We start from the raw sequence: 20890 nt of genomic DNA, 5'->3' as shown, positions 1-20890 counted from the left end.
TCTTTTCTTTCATCCTGGGCGGTTTCGGTCTTTTCTGATGATTACGAATGATGATATCCGGTCTATGCATGGCGGCGCGCAACATGGTTTACGAATTTCGGTATTCTGGCTCCTCGCTTCGGGTTCGTGCTCTTGGTCCGCGTCTTCGTTGGTTTTGCATAGCATTCAGGGTCTCAGTATGGTTTCTACTTCGTGTTGCTGCTTTGGGTGTTTTCGCGACCTTACTCGGCGTATCATCATTGCTCTCCCCATACTATGTTACTTTACTTGCTAGCCGTCAATACATTCTTGTACATTGACTGTAACTCTACCCACGAATAATAGCCAAGTGTGCCAAATAGTTCGAATCCCAACTTAGGGTATGGCGATGCAGGTGATATGTCACGTGACTGACTATCCAGAAGAGCCGCAAGCTCTGAACTGCTTTCACCTCACCCGCTGCTCCTGCAACTCGAAGGCCTCAGACCTTCTTCGTCTCAGCCTCACCCCGGGGATCTGCTCATCCCGATGGGTGGTTCCATTGTCGCCGCTCAGGACAGTGGAAGCTGTCTCGACACGCGACGATGGCACCTCCGAGCGGAGCGGCCGTCTACAAGAAGAAAGATGGCACGCTGACTCTAACCGAGGATGAGCAGACGCTCATCTGGACGCCCACGGTGCCGGGACCCTCTCCCGTCTCGTTTCCGGTGTCCACCATTACCAGTATGCAGCTCGTCAGCCTGCGCTGCGCACGCTCCCCGCCACTTGGTTGCTAACTTTCGCGATGACTAGACCTGCAGCAGACCCCGGTGACGAACCCTAAGGTAATGCTGAAGATCTTCGCCCTGGCCGCCGATGCCGCTCCGAACAGTGCTCCAGATGCATATACGTTTACATTCACCGCTCCCACAGATGCCCGAGCACAGGCTGATGTCATTAAAGACACACTCAGTGCCCGCGTCAACGCGGCGAAGGCGGGCACGCCCTCGGGGACGCCAACTCCAGGGCCCAGTGGGGGTGGTATGTCGGCGGCTATGGCGATCGCGAATGCAGTTTCGTCGGCAGGGGCGGCCAAGAATCCCTGGGATGACGATAACAGGCTGAAGGGCGACGTGGAGCTACAACAGTCGCTGCTGAAAGCGGATCCCACACTACAGAGGATGTTTATGGATTCGCTGCATACAAAGCCGGAGACTTTGAGCTCCGGGCAGTTCATGTCACAGTTCTGGTCTACTCGACTGCATCTGTTGCGGGCACACGCGATCGAGCGAGCCCAGACCCGAGGCTCATACAATGTTTTATCTTCGCTAAAGCCGCGCGTTGAGGATAACGTTACGCGGTTGAATATCAGCAAAGAGCAGATCCAGCTGATCTTCACCCAGCACCCGCTTGTCAAAAGAGTCTATGATGAAAATGTCCCCAAACTGAGCGAGCAGCAGTTCTGGTCGCGGTTCTTCCAGAGCCGGCTGTTCAAAAAGCTGCGTGGGGAGCGTATCTCAGAGGCCGATGCTACGGATGCCGTGCTGGACAAGTACCTCCGGGAAGACCCCGAGGACTCGAATCGTGATGCCAACGTCCCGCACTTTCTTGATCTGGCTGGAAATGAAGTTCATCACAGTCAGCGCCGGGGTAATCGGCCTGATCTGGATATGCGACCCTCCGGCGTGGACAAGGTGCCCATCATTCGGACACTGAACAGTCTGAGTGAGAAGATCATGGCCAATGTTGCACCAGCCGATGGGGATGTTACTGCCCCCATCGGCATGGACGAGGAAGCCTGGCAAAAATTGCAGCTGAGGGATCTACGCGGAGATGAAGAGCAGTCGCGCATCACACTCAACGTTCGAGATCAAAACCGCTTCTTTGCTCAGACCCAGGAGGATGATCAGAACCGGGCATTTGCGCAACAGGACCCGGATCAGATTCTGCAGACGCTTCGCACAGAAATCATTCAAAATCTCCCGCTTGGAGGCACTGCTCCTTTGCAAAGACTCGTTGATCCCGGAGATGAAGAAGATGAAGAGATGGAAGATGCGCCGGCCAGTCGGCGTCCAGTCGGGTCCTCTGCGGCCTTGCACGATGCATTTGCCCAGATATTAGTGGCGGTGCGTGAGCGGCGCTCTCAGCTGAACGAGGGTTCTGCGTCCGACACCTACGGACTCTCGGCAGGTCTATTCGATCGCTTGACACTGACGCATGCGACGACGACCGAATTCCTGCATCAATTCTGGCAGGCGTTCTTGTCGGGTGACTCAGACCGTGCTGCCGAGGTCAAATCCCTGTCGGAATCACTGCAACGTGCAATGGAAAGAATCAAGGCCGTGGCAGATGCCGCGGAGGCAGAACGCCAGGTCGAGGTTGACCGTGTGAAGAAGCATGCTCGCGAAGTGTACGAAAGCACCGGACGCAAGTTGCGCCCAAACCTGGACGGTATTGAGGGTGGCCAAAAAGTTGTGAATCAATTACTTGGTCCCACTATGCATGCCTTGGAACAGGCATTGAAGCGGTATCAAACTGCATACGAGACGGAAATGAAAGAAGCCGCCTCATTGGCCGTCTAGATCGATGAGCTGATGCACAGCAAGAAAACCAAAATGGGACGGCATATGGCGTTGGTGATGGGCATTGGAGAATTGTACTATATCACAAAGCCAGATGGCTACTTTAATTCTGCGAGCGAGTCCCTGTGTAGTCGTAGGAATGTCGATAACAGTCCGTTGTCCACGCAGATCGCGGCTCTGCATGCCGAGGTTCCCCAGACTCCGGCGTTGCCATCTGGCCTCGTCCTTCCACTCCACCTTCCACTCTCCATCCACCATCCCCAATCAACAATCCTCTCCAATCGCCCCGGATGAGCAAGTCCAGCCCACCTCCCTAATTTGCCCGCAGAACAGCACCTCCCAATCGCCACGATGCTCACCTCCGGCCTCACCAACACCCCCCTCACCAAGGCCTTTCTCATCTATACCATCGCTTCTTCAATCGCCCTCTCCATTCTCGACATCAAGCACCTCGCCTCGATCCACGTCTCACCACACTTCTGGCCCTATGCGCAATTCTGGCGCGCGCTGGCCTGGCAAATCGCCGGCTTCGCGAATTCCACCGAGGCGCTCTTCGCCGCGATGCTCGTGTATCACCTCCGAGTCGTCGAGCGGGCATGGGGGCAACGCAAGATGGCAGTACGTCCTCCCTCTCGCCCGGAACGAAACCGAAACAAATACAAAAAAGGGGAAACATTGAGCAATGAACAATACTAACCACCATCCCTCAGACATTCCTCCTAACCACCCTCCCCTTCACCACCCTCCTCCCACCCCTCCTCCTCGCCCTCCTCGCCCGCCCCCTCTCCCTCAACACCCTCAACTACCTCCCGTCCGGCCCAACAGCCACGCTCTTCGCCCTGCTGGCGCAGTACCACGCCGCTGTGCCACACGTCTTCCGCTACCGCATCGGCACGTCATCCACCACGCCGCCCGCGCCCGCAGCCACTGCCACGCCCGATCCGGCTGCACCGCATCCCGCGGCGCCCGCCCCCAAACCCCCGTCCCCGAGCTTAACCGTCCTCCTCTCCGACAAGAGCACGACCTACCTCGTCGCCGCGCAGCTTGCGCTCTCCCAGTTCCCGGCCATGCTCCTCCCGTCGGCGGTGGGGTGGGTGGTCGGCGTGGCGTGGCGCGCGGAGTTGCTGCCCGGCTTGTCGCCGGCGCACACGGGCTTCCGGGTTCCGGCGTGGATGGTTGGGGAGCGGGAGCGGAGGGGTGGTGCTGGCGGTGCTGCAGGAGGCGGAGCGGCGGAGAGGGAGCGGTATGAGGATATGCGGCGACGGTTGGAGGGGGAGGCTGCTTCGGCGTCTGGGTTGGATGGTGCCGGTGCTGGCGGTGATGGGCAGCGACGGAGGAATGCAGGTGGGAATGGCGGAGAGGGCGGAGGGGGTATTATGGAGCGGTTGAGGGGTGCGTGGTGATGTGTCTCTGTGTTGAGAAAGGCCAGAGGATGATTGATTCATTGCATCGCTTGGCTGTCTTCGACGTGGTCTCACTCCTGCTATCATGGTAAACTATCGTGATGTCCACGGCTTGGGATGACTACTCTTGGTCCAACTTGAATGGATGTCTGGGATGGACATTGCATGCAATTGCAAAAGTACATGATCCATATAGCCATATCGTCCCTAGAAGTTGTCCCTGGATGCTTTCTATCTATGCACTATGCAAAACTGCCCGCTCTGGTTCATATAGTATTCCATCTCCGGGCCCAGTAACTAGAACTAGATTCACCGTCCATTGCGGCTGCGGCGCATGTTTTCCTTGCACTCGTTGCAATACCATTTCACTATGCCGTCATTAGCAATGGACTCTCAACCATACCAACGTCCCACAAGGACAGAGATAATGAAGAAGGCGAAGCAGGGGCGGCAGCGTAGGAACTCACCATTCTTCCCAGGCGGTTTTGTCAACCCCACACAAGATAGATGGAACCACTCGCGCGGACAAGCGTCGTTGTCGCACGCAACCATCTCGCCGAAACTGATCTCGTTGCAGTAGCAGTACCGCGGCTCACCCTCCTCGTCTTCGTCGTCGCCCTCGTGCAGAGACTCCTCGTCGGACGGGACGGCCCGCGTCGGGGCAGTGGCCTTTTTGGTGTTGCGCTTGGGCGCGGGATCGGTGCTGCGAGTTGGGCGGGAGCGGGACGAGTTGGACTCTGCGAAGGTGGAGAGCACGGGTGTCGAGATCTTGGAGGATCGTCCTTTGTTGTGCTCGGGCTCGAGCGGGTCGGCTGGTCGGCCGTCTGGATCCTCGCGTTTTGCGCCTGCTGGGATGGACGCTCGCGAGGAAGCTTCGGCTTCGTAGTCGCGTGTCTCTGGGTGGGATGCTTCGTGTTTGACAGCGCCTTCGCGAGGTGTTGATCGCGGATCGGCGGGTTTGGCTAAGAAAAATCGGAGATTAGTTCACCAAATCAAGTATGAAAAGGGCTATGTATAGGCATACAGGTATTGGGTTGGCCGATGCGATTCGAGGCCGAGGACGAGGGCCGTTGTCGAGATGCGCCTGTTTGCCCGACAATTGGCTGCGCACGGGAGGATTGCGGGCGAGATGGATTGGGACCGGGACTTGCAGCACCCCGCGGGGCATTGAAGGTCCCGATGAGAGGCGAGGGTGCCAGAACAGGTGATCCGGCATTGGAAGTAGCATTGCCTCTGGAAAAGAACGAGTTAGTTACGATCCTCCTAGAGTAGACGAAGCCGTAAACATACCTCTTGCGAGCAGCAGCCGCACCGGCATTGGGCGCCCGTGACCTCTTCTTCTCGCCTGCGTCCTTGGCCGTGGCCCTCTGGCCCGCTGGCCCGCTGGCCGAGCGCTCCATAGGCGCACCGATATCCATTGCCGCAGGCCGTTCCACCTTCCGGCGCTTGGGTGCAGCATTTTCCATCGCGTTATCCCCACGAGATTTCCCAGAATTGTTTTTGCGGGCGCCTCGAGAGTCCTCGTAGTCAGCATCGACGGGTGCCCGACGCTGCTGCTTCCGCGCCTGCATCGCTTCGCGTCGTGCCTCGCTCCGACTCGCGGCTTCAGCTTCGTGAAGGGCGTGCGCCAGGTCCTGCCTGTTGGAGACGGCTTCTCGGCGGGGCCGCTCGGTAGTCGCCGCCTTAGCAGCACTCTTATTAGAGTAGGCCCAGTGCGTCAGACTACCCAGACGAGCCTCCTCGCTGATCTCGCCCGCAATGTAGGGGAACACAGTATCCAGCCGCACGACCTGACGGTCCAGTTCCTCGTTCGCATTGGAAATCACATGGTTCTTCTCGTCGGCTGTCATCATGAGGTCGGAAAGGCTCTGCCGCACACGATCAAAGAGGATTCGACGGTTTTTACTCTCGGGCGATTCGGGCGATTGGGAAAGTTCCTGCGTGGAGAAGAAGCATTAGCGGGGTCGTTCCACACATAAGATCACAGTAATGATAGCAGATGGCCTACCTTGGGTATCACATCCTCGCGAACCATACCACCGACAATAGGCGCCGGGTGGGGAGGATGAGGAACAGGTTGCGACTCCGAAGAGACCTGCAGCAGCTGGAGCAAATTTTCTTCTAATGCCCAAGCCTTGGCGTCAACTTCCTTTAATAAGGAATTGTGCCGGCGGAACTCGCGCGGAAGGGCGGTGATCGCGTCGGTAAAATGCGTAAGGGCAGGGTAGAACCCATGAGGCACAGGGGGGATGGAGGGAGTCTCAGCTATCGAGCCTCGGCCGAAGTTGAAAGAGGACCGGCCAATGGTCTTGGATGTCCGCGAGGGATTTGTGCGTGTTTGCCGGGCAGATTGGCGGATTCCCTGGCCCTGGGGATTGAGGGCTGACGAGGTGACAGCGGACATGGTGGGTAGAGTGGTCAGGTTGGGGGGGGTGCACCGCTACGCGAGCGCTTTGAGGCGCGCCTGGGCCTTGTCGATGGGACGAGAGGGATGGGATGAAAATCAATGGCCCAGAATGGTAGCCTGTCACCACGCACAGCCTGCGACACCTCGAGTAGCAAAAAGGAGACGGCGTGGGAGAAGCAGCAGGTCGGGAAGTTTGCGTGCGGAGAAGAGCGCATTGGATCAGGTGAGTGAGTGCCTGCATTATCAGGCGACAACAGAATTAGTCATGATCTACATGTGACGTCATGTCAGGAACAGCTGACCGAGCGTAGTTATGCTCAGTCAACTACACCTGGGCACGAAGTGCAAATAAATCGCACCACCGAGTCAGGTAAATCAGGATACGTCCAATGTCAATGCATCAAGTCAATGAAAATTTGTATTTTACAATATCATGGATTCTAGGTATAGACGGGCCCGAAGACAGGTCGTATACACCGAAGTCGCGAACTCGAGAGAACTCATGCAAATACATAGGGAAAGGTGGTACAAACGAGAAAATCGGACGCTAGCTCCCAGGCGAACCAATGAACATAGGAAAAGAAACCCTCCCACAGTCAACTCCCCTGATCTTCCAAGGGTCAACCCGGAATACTCAGAAAAGCGCTTACTCGCCCTTCAGGCGCTCCTGGTGAATGGAGAAAGCATCCTCCAGGAACTCCTGCTCCTCCTTAAGGTGGACGGCCTTGAGACCGGTGGCCACGGAGGCGCTGGGCGAGCGACCGGCGTACAGGACGTGGCGGCGGTTGTGGTGCTCGGTCGAGTTCAGCAGGGTCTCGATACGGGGCTGGGTGTATGACCAGGCACCGGCGTTCAAAGGCTCCTCCTGGCACCAGACGATGTTCTTGGCGTTGGGGTAGCTATCCAAGTTCTCCTTCAGCTGGGCCCACGGGAAGGGGTGCAGCTGTTCAACACGAGTGATGGCAGTGTTACGGATGCCGTTGGTCTCGCGGTGCTTGAGCAGGGCGCCGTACACCTGGCCAGAGCATAGGATGACACGTTCGATCTTCTCGGGCTCATCAATGGCAGTACCGTGGGCAGGGTCACGGATGATCCACTGGAAGTGGGAGTCATCGGTGAAGTTCTCGATGTCAGAGCGGGCAATGGGGTGACGCAGCAGAGACTTGGAGAAGAAGATGACAAGAGCTGTAATCGGGCGTTAGTTCTCCACCATCAATCAATTAGTGGCAAAGGGATATGGATACGTACGCTTGCGGAACTGGCGGTGGATCTGGCGACGGAGGATGTGGAATAAGTTGGAGGGCTCAGTCATGCAGGCAATCTGCATGTTGCAGTCCTGGTGCTGGCGATCCAGCTTGTCAGCAGCCGGGAACACGCGCGGCTCCTCGTTGCAAAGCTGGAGCCAACGCTCCATACGACCGGAAGAGTGCTCAGGTCCCTGGCCGTCGTAACCGTGGGGCAGAGAAACAACCAGGCCGGAACGCTGCAGCCACTTGGATTCACCAGAGGCGATGAACTGGTCGATGATACACTGAGCGTTGTTGGCGAAATCACCAAACTGGGCCTCCCACATCACCAGGGCGTTAGGCGAGGTCAGAGAGTAACCGTACTCGAAGCCAAGGGCACCGAATTCGCTCAGGGACGAGTTGGAGATGACAAAGCTGCCCTGGTTTTGGCTAATGTGTTGCAGGGGAGTGTAGGTGCCCTCATTCTCCTGGTCGTGTAGAACAGCGTGACGCTGGGAGAAGGTACCACGCTCCACATCCTGTCCGGAGACACGGACGTGGTATCCCTCGTCAACGAGCGAACCGAAGGCAAGAGCCTCAGCAGTAGCCCAGTCGATGTTCTTGCCCTCGTCAACAGCCTTCTTGCGGTTGGTCAAGATACGCTTCAGATTCCGGTGGAGGGTGAATCCCTCGGGACCACCGCTGACAACGTCGGCAATGTGCTTCAGTGACTTCGTCTCCACAGCGGTGGGGAGATGGGGCAGAACCTCGGTAGCCAGCTCCTTGGGGGTCTTGAAGTTGTTCCAGGCGGAGGTCAGCCACTCCTTGCTGGTAGGCTGGTAGTCCTTGCTGCGGTCGAAGCTGTCATTGAGCATACCCCAGACCCACTTCTTGTGCTCATCAATGTCCTCCTTCGTGAAGGTACCCTCAGCAATGAGCTTTTCAATGTACTTGTCGAGCTGAGCCTTCTGGGCAGCGATACGCTTGTACATCAGAGGCTGCGTGAAAGAGGGCTGGTCGGTCTCGTTGTGACCCTGCTTACGGTAGCAGACCATGTCAATGACAACGTCACGCTTGAACTCGGCACGCCAGTCGGCAGCCACCTGGCAAACGTAGTTGACGGCCTCGACATCGTCAGCGTTCACGTGGAAAACGGGGGCGTCGATCGACTTAGCAATGTCCGAGCAGTAAGGGGTGGAACGGGCAAAGCGGGGGTCAGTGGTGAAACCAATCTGGTTGTTCACCACGATGTGAATGGTACCACCGGTGGAGTAGGCGGGCAGAGAGTGGAAACCCATGGTTTCATAGACAACACCCTGGGCAGCAAAGGCGGCATCACCGTGCAGCAGGACACCCATGGCGGTGTCGAACTTGGCCTCGTCGTTGTTGTAGTGCTGAATGGCACGAGCCTTGCCGAGCACGACGGGGTCCTCGGCCTCAAGGTGAGACGGGTTGGCAACTAGGGACAGCTGCACACGCTTGCCAGAGGGAGTCGGACGCTCGAAGTTCATACCCAGGTGGTACTTGACATCACCGGAACCCTCGTCGGAAGGCTCGGCCGAACCAGCAAACTCACTGAAAATGGACTCGTTGGGCTTACGGACAACGTTGGACAGGATGTTGAGACGACCACGGTGGGGCATGCCGATGACAATGTCCTTAATTCCGTAGTCGACACTACGGTCGATCAGGGCCTTCATACCGGGCACTAGGGTCTCACAACCCTCCAGACCGAAACGCTTGTCGTTGGGGAACTTGGTAGCCAGGAAGGACTCGAAGCTGGAACTCCAGATCAAACGGTCGAGGATGCGGCGCTTGTCGTCGACCGAGTACTTGAAGGGCTCGGGAATCTCGAAGCGGTCTCGAATCCACTCGCAGGGCTTGCGGTCGGGAATGTGGATGTACTCAACACCGTAAGAACCGCAGTAGATCTTCTCACAGGCGGCAATGATCTCGCGCAGGGTCATCTTCTTGCGGCCGTCGGTGACGAAGCGCGGCAGGATACCGGGGCCAAGAGCGAACTCCTGGTCGAGGTCGCGCTCGGTGAAACCATAGTGGTCAAGCTCGAGCTCCTTGGGCTTGTCGTAGCCGAAGGCCTCCGCCTCTCCGCGAATGCCGAGAGGGTCGATCTTGGCCTTGTGGTGACCGCGGGCTTGGTAAGCGCGGACCAGCAGCTGGACCTTCAAGTGATTTGTCACATCGGTGCCAGCGGCAAGACCGGTGTCGGGCATGTCCTGGGGGACACCACCAGTAGGGGTCGGCACAAGGGTGGGTGGCGGGGTGAACGCCTGGGAGATTGGCATGTTGCCATCCTCCATGTTCTTGAAGTAGGTCTGCCACGAGATGTGGACACTGGACGGATCGCGCTTCCATGCGAGGTACATCTCGTCAATGTAGTTGGCGGTGTTGCCATGGAGGAAAGAATCGCTGGGGTCCTAATTCACGGGGAGGGCAGAGTTGCGCCGTCGCGTTAGTGGAATGGCCGAGTCTTCTCCTCTTTCATCGCACACCATCATCGGATTGCAAATGATCAAGGCTGGTTGTAGCTTACCACTCCGGGAGATTGGCCCTCGGCAGACGAGGCGTAGGACCGGGCGCCGTTGAAAGCGCGGTCGACGATGGCAAGGGGCCGGCGAGCGGCAAGGCTGAAGCCAGAGCTCTTCGACGCGCTGCGAGCAGTCGAGGCCAGGTGGAGTGACCTCCGACATGACGAGGAGGCGACACTACGCAGCATGCCGCTGTTGGTGGCCTTCAAGGCGGTATTCCTGAACATTGCGGGATTTTTCTGTCGGGCGCAGGAAGAATCTGCTAGTGTTCGAGGGGGAAAGCCAGCACTGGATAAAGACAATATATGGCGTCAAGCTTCAAAGACGCAAGTCGAGTAGTCTAAAGCTGGGATCAACTATTCATGCGCGAGTTAGTCCCAAGTTGCCAGGTAACAACAGTTCTCCTGCCGCAAGTACCGAGAGACACGGAGCAAACAGGTCAGCACGTACCGGAACAGATCGCGTACAAGCACAGGTGTCGACTAGGATTGCCGTAACACCTGTATGGAAACGGAACTCATCAGAGAGCAGAAACTCTGCTGATACAAACAACGGGGGAATGGATAGAGGAGAAGAGGAGCGCAACTGCAGATCGACTCGAACGGAGAACCTGGAACCGGAATGAGGCTGGTGCGCTGAGTCAGCCCGAAGCATAACCGATTGACCAGCGTCATTTCCAGTTCTCACCAGTAAGGAGCGCTTGGCTTGCGCCCGGCGAGTCGCTGGTTTGCGCCCCGAGCCACACTTCTCCACTGCCGGCTAAGCATTTCGGCGCGTTCGGTGCTTTGCGGGTGTTTTCGGCCTAATCGGACACGCATGGATTGCGATGACGGCAGTCTGCCTTCTATAACTAGTTATACGTTATACATTACTGATTATTTCCAACACTAGGAACCAGGTCTGAAGTGCTTAGAACACCGTCACGAATACAACATCAAAGAAATGCCAACGTCAAACTTCCAAAACGAGTCTCACATATTCATTAGATCGTGAAAGAAAAGATAGCCAACCATATGCGACAGAGAAGCCAAAAAAGGACAAAGGATTATATCCATGCAAAGAAGGGGCAGGGAGAAGTTTATAAGACGTTGGGACGCGGAGTGCCGGTATTCGGCAATAATAATGCCTCGCCCTCCACGTAGGCCGGCCCGTCAATTCCGCTGGGCGGGAGATCGGCACCATAGCCCAGATGGGGGTCTCGAAGCGGCGAGGTCGCACGGAGATAGCTGTCGTCATAATGAGAGCCCATCCGGGTGAGCCCTTCGTCGGCAGAGGGCCTGGCGTCGGAAGGGCTGACTTCAGAAGCACCTGTGAAGCTGCCCCGGTTAGAGGACGGCAGCGTGTGAGGCGGCGGGCTGCCGGCACTGCTACGCAGACTGCCGTTGCTCCCGCCCCAGGCGCCGCGTCGGAGCTTCATGAGCGCGCTCAGCGACATTTCGTCGTCGAGGTTGCCCATGTCGACCAACTGAGCAAGGCCCGGACTGGCCAACGAGGGGGTGGAGTGAGTGCCGGCGTGCGCCTTCAAGGAGATAACCGAGTTGCGTGTACTCCATTCACTGCGCTCGGTGATCGGCGTCAAGCTGGGCTCTTGGAACTTACCGCGACTACTGTGGTTGCGGTTGATGCCTTCGATACCGCGCGGGCCAAAGTAGCCTCCGTTCGTGAGCTCCGAGCTGCCACCCCCGTAGGCTTGTGCATAGAAGCCGAATTCATCGCCGTAGAAGCCTTCGTCGTCGTTCTCGAGCGCTTCCGCGTTGGCTGCCGCGACAATCGGGTCATCGTAGTAGGCATCATCATCGTCATAGATCTGATCATCAAAGACTTCGTCGAAGCCCACCACATCAGGCCCCTGGCTGAGACGGCTATCGTCGGATACCAGTCCCGGCTGAGAATCACCCGTATGAGATGTCTGTGAGATACTCTCTTGTCCCAGGGACCGGTCACTCGTGCTGAAGGTGCGCTCAAATCGGCTCTGGCTGGCCGCTTCGTTTGCTGCAAACGCCAGAGCATTGTGCAACACTTCCAGATTCTGCTCCGTAAGCACTCCGCCATGGGTCCGAGAAGGCCCCATGTTCGGTATCGGCTCACCAAGCGGTCCACGCTTGATCGTAGGCACTCGGTACTCACTTGCCACACTGGGCATATGCTTCAGACCCTGGGTAGCATCTTCCTCGAGCAGCATATCCTGCTCTAGGCGGTCAGTATCAACTTCAGACTGAACGGTCTCAAGGCCTTGCTGAGGACCTCCAACAGGTTTCCGTTCGTAAAGATGACTTGTCTCGTCATCAAAGATGGATTCATCGAATCCTCCATCCTGATTGTCGATAGTCAGGTCCCCAAAATCCCCGTCATCAAAATATAAATCGTCATCGTCATCACCCAGTGTCGCTAGGTCCTGCTTCTTGGCATGTGGATGTTGAGTTGTGGGTTCTGGGGCAGCGGCGTTGGTGAAGGGCGGTTGAGGAGGTGTTTCTGACTTTTGGATGTCGCTATTTTCTGTTTTAATCACCTCTTCCTGGACAGTTCCTGCCGGACAGGCTGGGGGTGCAGACGGGGGTGCAGGAGTGCTTGGGCTCGCAACCACAGGCGATAGTCCCGGGGTCGCCCAGGATTTAAACTCGCCATTAATATTGCGCGCCACAGTAGGTGGGTCGAAATAATCATCGTCGGCATCAGCATTGACTCCTGGGATTCTTTCTTCAAGACCATCAACGTCGTTCAGCATGTCATGGTCGAATTCCTCGTCAAAGTCGTCGAAATATCCATCTTCCAATTTGCGCGCAGCTTCTTTGGCCTTGTGCTTCTCTTCGAGAAGCTTCTCTTGAACGGAGGACTCTACGCCTCCCATGTCAAAGCTGAACCGGGAAGCATTACTCTTGAGATGTTTCGGCAGACCCGCGGGATAATGGGGCACATCTGGAATGGTGTCTTGGTCTTCACGATTTGCAGGAGGTCGCACTTCCGGTTCATCTCCGGGGAGCTCGACAGGGACATCGGCGGGAAGCTCTGCGGGAAGTTCCGCCGGCGAGTGTACATTCTTCGCAACTATCTCAGGACGGTATTCTGGTAAGCTAGGAGGCAGCTTTTTCGCAAAGACCGGAACCGAGCCATCGTAGGCATGCTGAGACGGGTTTGTCAACAACGTTGACTGGAGGTAGCCCTTGTTCTCAGGTTGCAGAACATGCTGGTCGTCCTCGAAATGCTCTTTGAATACCGGCGAATGGTCACTATGTCTTTTGGTCTGATCGCTCCATCGACTCCTCGGGCTCTGGCCAGGGAACCGGGGCGATAGTTCCTGGGCAAGTGGGTAGCCTCCATCATGTGCCCCGGCTGGCAATCCAGATACAACTCGACGCGGTCGAGGAGCCGAGAAGTCGTGTACAATATGCCCCCGAATGCGAGGATCATAGTCATCAGGAATAGCCGGGATGAGGTTCGGCGCGCCCAATTTGGCTTCCTCGACCCGAGAGTTGCTCATCTGCGAAGAGCGTCGACGAGCAAGTAAAGACATGGGATTCAGCAGATGAAGCATCGCTTTGCCTGACTTATGGTGAGGATGATCTGTCGGGACATCACGATCTCCCACACGCCGCATAGCGACAGCATCGATCTTAGAGTCTCTCTGAGACCGATCTGGCTTGTCGACCGGGGTGTCGTCGGGCGATGTCTTGAATCGGAATTGGCTCGTCCCCGTCGCCGCGGTTGGCGATCGCTTCGGGGGCTCGTTGGCTTGGGACTGTAAATTCCGCAATCCTTTCCCAAATGAGAGCCGAAATGGCGAGGTCGGCTTAGAATTCGACTCGCCATCCCCTTGATCGGGCCGTAAGCCGGAGACCGAGAACTGCGAGTTATTCGATTGTGCCGTAAAGACCGACTCAGGCTCACGTTCTCCAGGACTGGAATGCGGGCGGTGTTCTCTTTCACTCAGCGGCGATGGGACGGCCAGGGTATAGGATGAAGACAGCGGGACAGCGGCCGGGGTGGAGGTCTGCTTCGAGGGATCGCTTTCCAGCGGGGAATCACTCCACGGCGGAGCATCGTAAGATAGTCCGTCGAGCGTGATGTCAAATGGACTCGTAAGTGTCTGGGTATCCGGGATCTCAGGGAGCTGGGGTGGCGTGCTGATGGGGCTCTCCGTTGCGCCCTTGGGGACAGACGGTGCGGGCAAGGATGCAGGCGGCGCGGTTGAGCGGCGGTGATCGCGCCGCCAGTATGAGAAGACTGTGGAGGGGGCCATGGTGGCCGCTAGTCCAGAGCCTGCGCGGCGTCTGTATAAGCCGGATTGATCGGTTAGGAGACATGAGACGCCATCGCAGTCAAGTTGATCTGTAGTGGACAAGCATTAGAGGATGGGAGGACGCCTGACATTTCGTCTCACATACCAGGCACCGGTGGGGCTGGCACGAGCCTTGAAGCTGCCAAAAGCCCGATCCCTAGCTATCAAGGAAAGATGGATGAAGACCAAGACCAATTGCGCGGAAGAGGCAGAATAAGGAAGCTATCAAAGGCGAGCGCAATCTCGGACAAAATCGAGAGGGGCCGCGATCGGCCCTAGATAGGAGACGCAAAGGCGGAGCGGAGTTGGTTTTGCTATTGCTATTTTAGGATACGCCCCGATACGCTGTCTCGCAACCTCCTCAATTACCCCAAGCATAGTATGTCAAAGGGCATTTAGTTAAAGATAGAGGGTAAATGGTCCGTCTGGCTACTCCCACTCCTCAAACAAGTTTCAAGATCAAGGGTGTGAAAAGTCGCGTTTCGGTCCTCCGAAGAAGCCACTGGTACAAGACCTTTAGATCAAGATAAGGGCCACGTTTATACATTTATGCACACACACGAGATGCGCTGGCTATTATTAGGCCTGATTGAAAAACTGAAGACGACATTGCAACTGGGCTCTTTAGCTCTTTACCATCCACGGGCTACAGTATATTGGTATTGATCTTACCTGTACACTCCATTGTCAATCTCTCATGACAGACAAGCTCAACTTCATGAAGGTCTTCGCCGTATTCAGAGATGAACAGTTCTTCATAGGGAGCCTTTGAAAGATATAGTAGCTGGAAATGAGAGGAATGGGGCTGGAACCAGCGTTGCCTTTCATTCAATATATCCCATGGAAGTCGGTTCAATAAGAGATCAGGCTCAGGTTACTTTGAAGTGGACCAACACTTTGACTCTGATGAAAAGGGTAAGTCTCTCTTGTTATCTTTGCAGGATGAAGGATCAATTCAAGGGGCTACTTGTAGAGCCAGAGAAGGAAGAGGCTAGTTAGTGTCCCTTTGCTAACCATATGGAATGGGGGAAGCCATATTCCGGGAGAGTATCAGAAAAAACTTCGAAAGCGCGCAAAAGCTTATGAACGATGATTTCGATGTTTTTGCCCGACTTCTAAGAGAAATACGCCTGTATGAATTGGTTGGCAAGATATTTACCTGCCATTCTTGTGTGGATGCAAGGCTCTTCAACCTCTACATGATTCCTCCACGCGTCCTGAGAAAACGCTGATTATACACACATCGCTAACAATATGATCAAATTAAATGCATTTATTATACTATGATTCTATTAATACTTTGAGCGACTTGGGTAGATTGAGAAGTATAGTGCTATGATTGCTAGGGCTGCAAAGCGCGGCTTGGCGTTGCCTGCGAACCAATTCGGTTGCTCGGCAACCCGCCAAGGACCAAGCCTCGACCATATATATCTAGTTGTATATAGACCCCCCTCCCCCCTTCCCTTACTTGTTCTGTTCCTTATTTGTTCTGTTCCTAATTTGCTCCGTTCCCCTTGTCCCTCTCCTCTCCGTTTCGCCTGGCATCACTATATACCTAAAGCAATAGAAAAATAGAAACATCCAGACAGAGATTTAAAAATTTGTAGAGCCTTATCTGGCCTCTCCAGCTGCAATTGCTTCCAATAATGGGATACTTTGATTATTTTAGATACTGTAGTCACGTGAAGAGGGGCTATTTGCCCCTCGAAAAGTGGGCATGTCGGCATGTCGCTGGAGGTTGGGCGCTGTCAGTTACTCTTGAGAACCCGCCGCAGCAGCGCTACTATTCTGGATATACTCATTGTATTTATTTCAATAAATGTGTTCAGCTCGTCGCTTTTCGAACTGATCGAACGCCTGGGAACCCTTGACTCGAATCCCGACCATCGAAGTGTTTTCAAGGCTTAACTAGATCGCCGAAGACATCCATGATGGCGGCGAATGAGTTTTATTCGAAAATCCAGCTGGACACAGATGGGGATGAGGAGATCCTGGGGATAGCCAAAGAGGTCAGCTGCTTTTTTGTTTTCCCCTTGCAAGATATTTCAAACTCATAGGAGTGGTGTTCAGCTATACGGGCAGCTCCAGGTATCCCTGCTCGAAGTTGAAAAGACTTGAACGTCTTATACGCTGAAAATGATACCTGGCGATCCGACTGATCGTCTTATCGTTTTTCGCCCACGTCTATCGCGGGACCTTCTTGGGTGTATTAGGGTATACCAGGCTGGGACCACTGTGGAACTTTGGGACGTATATGATTCAAGAGACACATTCATTGGCAAAGTTCCGAAAGATTGCGCATTCGAAGCGATGGTGGTGGATGTGAAATTCATCAAGCGGAGGGAGAGCCAGAGTTGAACATCCCAGGCAAGTCATAATCGGCAGAACCAGAAGGAAAGCCGGCGTTGAATATCTCAGGCAAGTCGTGCTTCCCACCATTCAACACTGCTTCGGACCGTGAAATTGACAGCACCAGCGACGCAACACGGTCTTGCTGTGTGGAAATCGTGAGGACTGCCGAGTGTCCTTGAGAATGCGTGGATCTTTTGTGTAGCTCAACGAAGGTATCCGGAATATTTGGAGGCGCGTCAAAGGCTGCCTCAATTCCTCTTTCCCCTCCCATTTGCGATTCGGTTCTGTTATATATATTTGCCGACCGTCCGCTACAAGCGGACTAACTATAATAGAAGCGAGCACCGGCTTGCTGTTCGACAATGAGTCGGTCGTTTGAAACACCACGGTTCACGGTTTGGTCGGTCCTTGAAACAACTACGTTTAGGGTCAGTTTATTGCCTTGCAATGTTTTGGAGTGATTTCCATACAAGAATCCGGAGGAATTGGCGCATCCGGACTTGTTTCGCTGAAGAGACCTCCCCTGCGTCTAACTGCCGTTGCAAGTGGGCGTCATATTGCAGAGGTACCTGTTGGTTTGGCAATGCATGTCTTGTCGAAGGAAAAGAAGCTTCCCAAAATTGGGATGCCTTCTCCTTGAGCAATGTTGGAAAATTCGTCCTGCCCGACCATTTTTGCAGCTCCTGGTACAATTCAGGATAAGTTAATTTCAGCAAACCCGAGATGGAGTATCTGAGCAGGCAAAGCAGAAGCGTCTTCAAGCCGGCTGTTTTCTTCACCTTCAACGCAGATTTGCGGGCGTGCGTTCGAACATGTCTCCGGGTTCTGGACTTCTTGACTGGGTCATCTTCTTTAAGTAGATCGTTCCATGCATTTTAGTTGTCGCTCTTGCCGGCCACTTAAAGGGTTGGGATCTTGTTCCTCAAAGAGGAGAAGTAGACATTCAGGACTCTGGGAGCCTTGAGTCTAAAAAGGAGCTGCAGCTCGAATAGACCAACCCCAGCTGCCAGGGAAAATCCGAGACGGATAGGGGTACATGTAACATTATCAACGGTAGGCCATGCCCAATGAGCAAAGACGCTCGCATCAGTGGCTTGTCAAGTTTGGCGAAACACGAATGAGCACGACGCATTGATTGGGATCCCAACAAGGAAATGAGGGAACATCTACTAATAAAGAAACCAACTCAAAGATGCTGTAGATAGGCTGTGTTGCCTCTATAAATCATACACAAGATCACGCTATGTACTCTACATGGATATCCCTCCAAAGCAAAAGATACGCCCAGACGACGACGCTATGATGGAAACGAAAGAAAAAGGAAAAGAAAGGGAGAACATAAAAGAAAAAAATCTAGCGAATGCTTTGTCTCCAGCGATCAATCATATCTCGCTGCACTGGCTCAACGGGCTGCCTCGTGGCCATGTTTGGGCGGCTTCCATCGGGTAAAGCGTATCCATTATTCAAGCCCACCATGTGGTTGTACGGATTGACAGGCGGGTAGACCATTCCGTGGTTGTATGGCTGTGTCATCGGGGTTGCCATAGGCGCCTGGTACCCGAAATTGGGAGGAAATTGCTGCATAGACATGCGATTCCCTTGCAGCTGCATCATACTGTGCCGCTGAAGCAAGCCGTGGGATGGCTTGTGGGGAATACGGGGCCGAACTTGTGGGAGTGTGGCCATGCTTTTTCGCATGCGAGGATTCTTTGCGTTTCCAGACTGAGCCCCGTTCTCCTTTTGTAAACGACTGCGTCGTTGCGCGAGTGTCTCATTCTCCGGGTCAGGTGCGGGCTCGTTCTCCTTGGTAGCGGTTCCAACTCGGCTGTCAAACTCAGCCAGCAAGTCACTGGCGAAGTCGCTGTCTGCCGGATTCTGCCCTCTGAGTCGCCTCAACCGCTCTGCAAGCGTTTCCACTTCATCGCCACTCTCGGCCTGAGGCGGTTGCTCGGGAGCCTCAGTCGTATAGATCGTGACGGGGCGCTTCTCCGGGATGGGCTCGCCGCGTAGCCTGGCTCGACGGGTGCTTAGAGGCTCGTTTTCTTCCTGCTGTCGTTTTTCCATCAAACCCAACGGACGATACTCATCGTCGGCATTGACCTTGTCAGGATACAACATTGCCAGAGGCACATCGTCATCATCGGCCGCATTGTGACCATCCCAGGCCAGGGTTACTGGTCGACGTCGCCTCTTCTCGCTCTGTTTTTGAGCCATATCGTCCATTTCCAGAAGCGTTCCTTTCATGCCAGGACCGGGCTGGGGAAGGGCCGGGCGAGTCCGTTGCTTCAGTTCTTGTTTTCGGAGATCTAGTTCCGCAAGAAGCGTATTTGGCGGGCCCACGTAGTCGACATATCCCTCTTCTTCCTCTTCCTCTTCGTCACTTTGCGGGGAGTGTTCATCCCCTTCGGTCTCAGTACTCTCACTGCTCTCAGATGACTCGGCGTCATGCTCATCGTGAGACCTGTGTTGCTCGTCTTGCCGCCGATGGCTGTCACCTGAACTAGCAAAGCCTTCTGCCTCGGCCTCCCTGTTGCTGCTTTGAGGTTGGCCCATAAAGTATTGAGATTTGCGGTTTGATTCTTGTTTGGGCGGATCCTTGACCAGAGTCTTGCGTTTCGAATTGCCATAAACATAGGAACCAACATGACCCGCGTAGGGATGATCCGTAAAGGCCGAGACAGGTGCATTTGCCGAGGCGTCGAGAATGCTTTCAAGCGTCGCAACTGCAGAATCCTGTTTCACCTTGACCTCGAGCGTTGTACTGGGCGGATCAAAGAAGACACTTGCACGAAGCTGCGGAGGAATTGTCGACTGGCGCTTGTCCCTGGGGCCACCAGTGGCTTTTTCTTTACCAGACTCCGCCAGACCTGGTGCAGACTTCCTATCTTCGGCAGCAATATGGCTGAGCAACTGAGTACGGCGTTTCTCGCGGTCTCCGATTGGTTTGCGGGACAGTTTCGGCGGGAGGTTGAGCATGCGCGGGACGGGAGCAGGGTAGTAGACCATGTTCTCGCCCGTCTGAGGCTCTTTGTATGATTCCGGGTTGCTTGCGAGGGGTGGTTGGGTCAGGGACAGCTGGAGTCTGGAATCCGGGTGTTCTAAGGGCGCGAAATGAACGCCATTGAAATCGGTGAACAGCGTGCGAGCCTGCTGGTAGGTGTCGTTCGAGGCCGCCGAGGATGGCCGCACCAACTCCTCTGCACCTCCTTCACCATCATATTGGCCGTAGAAGGGCGCTGTGATATGGGTATAGACCGGGGCTTGCGGAACAGGGGCGATGGGTATGGTAGCCGGAAACCCATCCAAAAAGTGGCCGTCCTCACCGTGGTCGGGCTCCGCAACCTTGGCGAGGCGTGATCCACCCGAGACGGAGCGTTGGCGCGTGGATCGGGTCGAGCCGTGAGGGGAGGCGATGACGCTCGGGGAGAATGCACCATTCCGCATAATGATGGAGTTGGAGGTTGAGCTGCAGGAGCGACGTTTCTGCTCCAGATCCAGCCGGCGAATCTCGCTGCCAATGTCGGCCGAGCTGGAGCTCAGACGCTCAGCACTTAGCTCGAGGCGCTCTACATTTCCGGCGTAGGCGCCCTGTATGGTTTGCAGATCCGGGGTTGGGTGATTGAGAGGAATTGGAGGGTCGCTGGATGCGCTTCGCAAGGGGGGATCGGGGGAGGCATGTTGCGTGACAGCTGTGTTCAGCGGAGGAATGCGGCGGTGATCTTCGGGGGAATGATCGGCGTCGTAGTCGTCTTCCTCGACGACGTCGTAGCTGGCGGCGGTCATGGAGCGGATCATGGAGCTCAGCGTGCCCAGGTCGAGGTTGTCGCTCGTCGAGGTGGGCTCAAGCTGGCTTGCTCCGAGATGGTCGGCTTCCTGCAGAGACTGGAAGACATGGCCGCGCGTGGGCGACGGACTGCGCGAGACGTCGGAGTCCGAATCGGACAGCTCATTCTGCGCGACGGCATTGTACGCCATGATATAGGCTGGCTCGTGGGCGCGTGCGCGCGCTCTCTGGCTCTTGGTCTCAATGAAGACCGCGGGCCATCCAGCGCCGGTCGGATTCGCAAGAGGACAAAGACTCAGAGAGTGGGAGATTGGAAGGGAGCTGGAAGTTGGAAGGAGGGCAAGGGGACTGTTTCA

The 20890-nt window shown here is 55.4% G+C and overlaps 6 protein-coding genes across 6 annotated transcripts; 2 read left to right on the top strand and 4 right to left on the bottom strand.

Annotated features, from left to right (window-relative positions):
• Nucleotides 1-563: 563 nt before the first annotated feature.
• On the top strand, nt 564-2540 carry N7459_009540 (TFIIH subunit TFB1 family protein; the record flags this gene model as incomplete). The annotated part of the gene is made up of 2 exons (XM_056948708.1): nt 564-702; nt 772-2540. 2 exons carry the CDS (start codon nt 564-566, stop codon nt 2538-2540), a joined length of 1908 nt encoding a protein of 635 aa, XP_056795933.1.
• Nucleotides 2541-2891: 351 nt separating this feature from the next.
• On the top strand, nt 2892-3943 carry dscB (the record flags this gene model as incomplete). Its single annotated transcript, XM_056948707.1, has 2 exons — nt 2892-3158; nt 3251-3943. 2 exons carry the CDS (start codon nt 2892-2894, stop codon nt 3941-3943), a joined length of 960 nt encoding a protein of 319 aa, XP_056795932.1.
• A 309-nt stretch (nt 3944-4252) lies between these two features.
• Nucleotides 4253-6347, bottom strand: N7459_009538 (putative PHD finger domain protein (Ing1); the record flags this gene model as incomplete). Its single annotated transcript, XM_056948706.1, has 4 exons — nt 4253-4311; nt 4411-4905; nt 4968-5880; nt 5952-6347. The coding sequence occupies 4 exons, from the start codon at nt 6345-6347 to the stop codon at nt 4253-4255; spliced, it is 1863 nt and encodes a 620-aa protein (XP_056795931.1).
• Nucleotides 6348-6996: 649 nt separating this feature from the next.
• On the bottom strand, nt 6997-10349 carry kgd1 (alpha-ketoglutarate dehydrogenase KGD1; the record flags this gene model as incomplete). The annotated part of the gene is made up of 3 exons (XM_056948705.1): nt 6997-7535; nt 7599-10011; nt 10128-10349. The coding sequence occupies 3 exons, from the start codon at nt 10347-10349 to the stop codon at nt 6997-6999; spliced, it is 3174 nt and encodes a 1057-aa protein (XP_056795930.1).
• Nucleotides 10350-11200: 851 nt separating this feature from the next.
• On the bottom strand, nt 11201-14359 carry N7459_009536 (uncharacterized protein; the record flags this gene model as incomplete). The annotated part of the gene is made up of 1 exon (XM_056948704.1): nt 11201-14359. The coding sequence occupies one exon, from the start codon at nt 14357-14359 to the stop codon at nt 11201-11203; it is 3159 nt and encodes a 1052-aa protein (XP_056795929.1).
• Nucleotides 14360-18103: 3744 nt separating this feature from the next.
• On the bottom strand, nt 18104-20725 carry N7459_009535 (uncharacterized protein; the record flags this gene model as incomplete). The annotated part of the gene is made up of 1 exon (XM_056948703.1): nt 18104-20725. One exon carries the CDS (start codon nt 20723-20725, stop codon nt 18104-18106), a length of 2622 nt encoding a protein of 873 aa, XP_056795928.1.
• Nucleotides 20726-20890: the final 165 nt, after the last annotated feature.

This window comes from Penicillium hispanicum (assembly GCF_028827665.1).
Source record: "Penicillium hispanicum strain IBT 35686 chromosome Unknown utg000008l_segment0_segment0, whole genome shotgun sequence".
Taxonomy (NCBI): domain Eukaryota; kingdom Fungi; phylum Ascomycota; class Eurotiomycetes; order Eurotiales; family Aspergillaceae; genus Penicillium; species Penicillium hispanicum.
The sequence above is the reverse complement of the archived record's forward strand: the minus strand, read 5'-3'. Positions and strand labels throughout refer to the sequence as shown.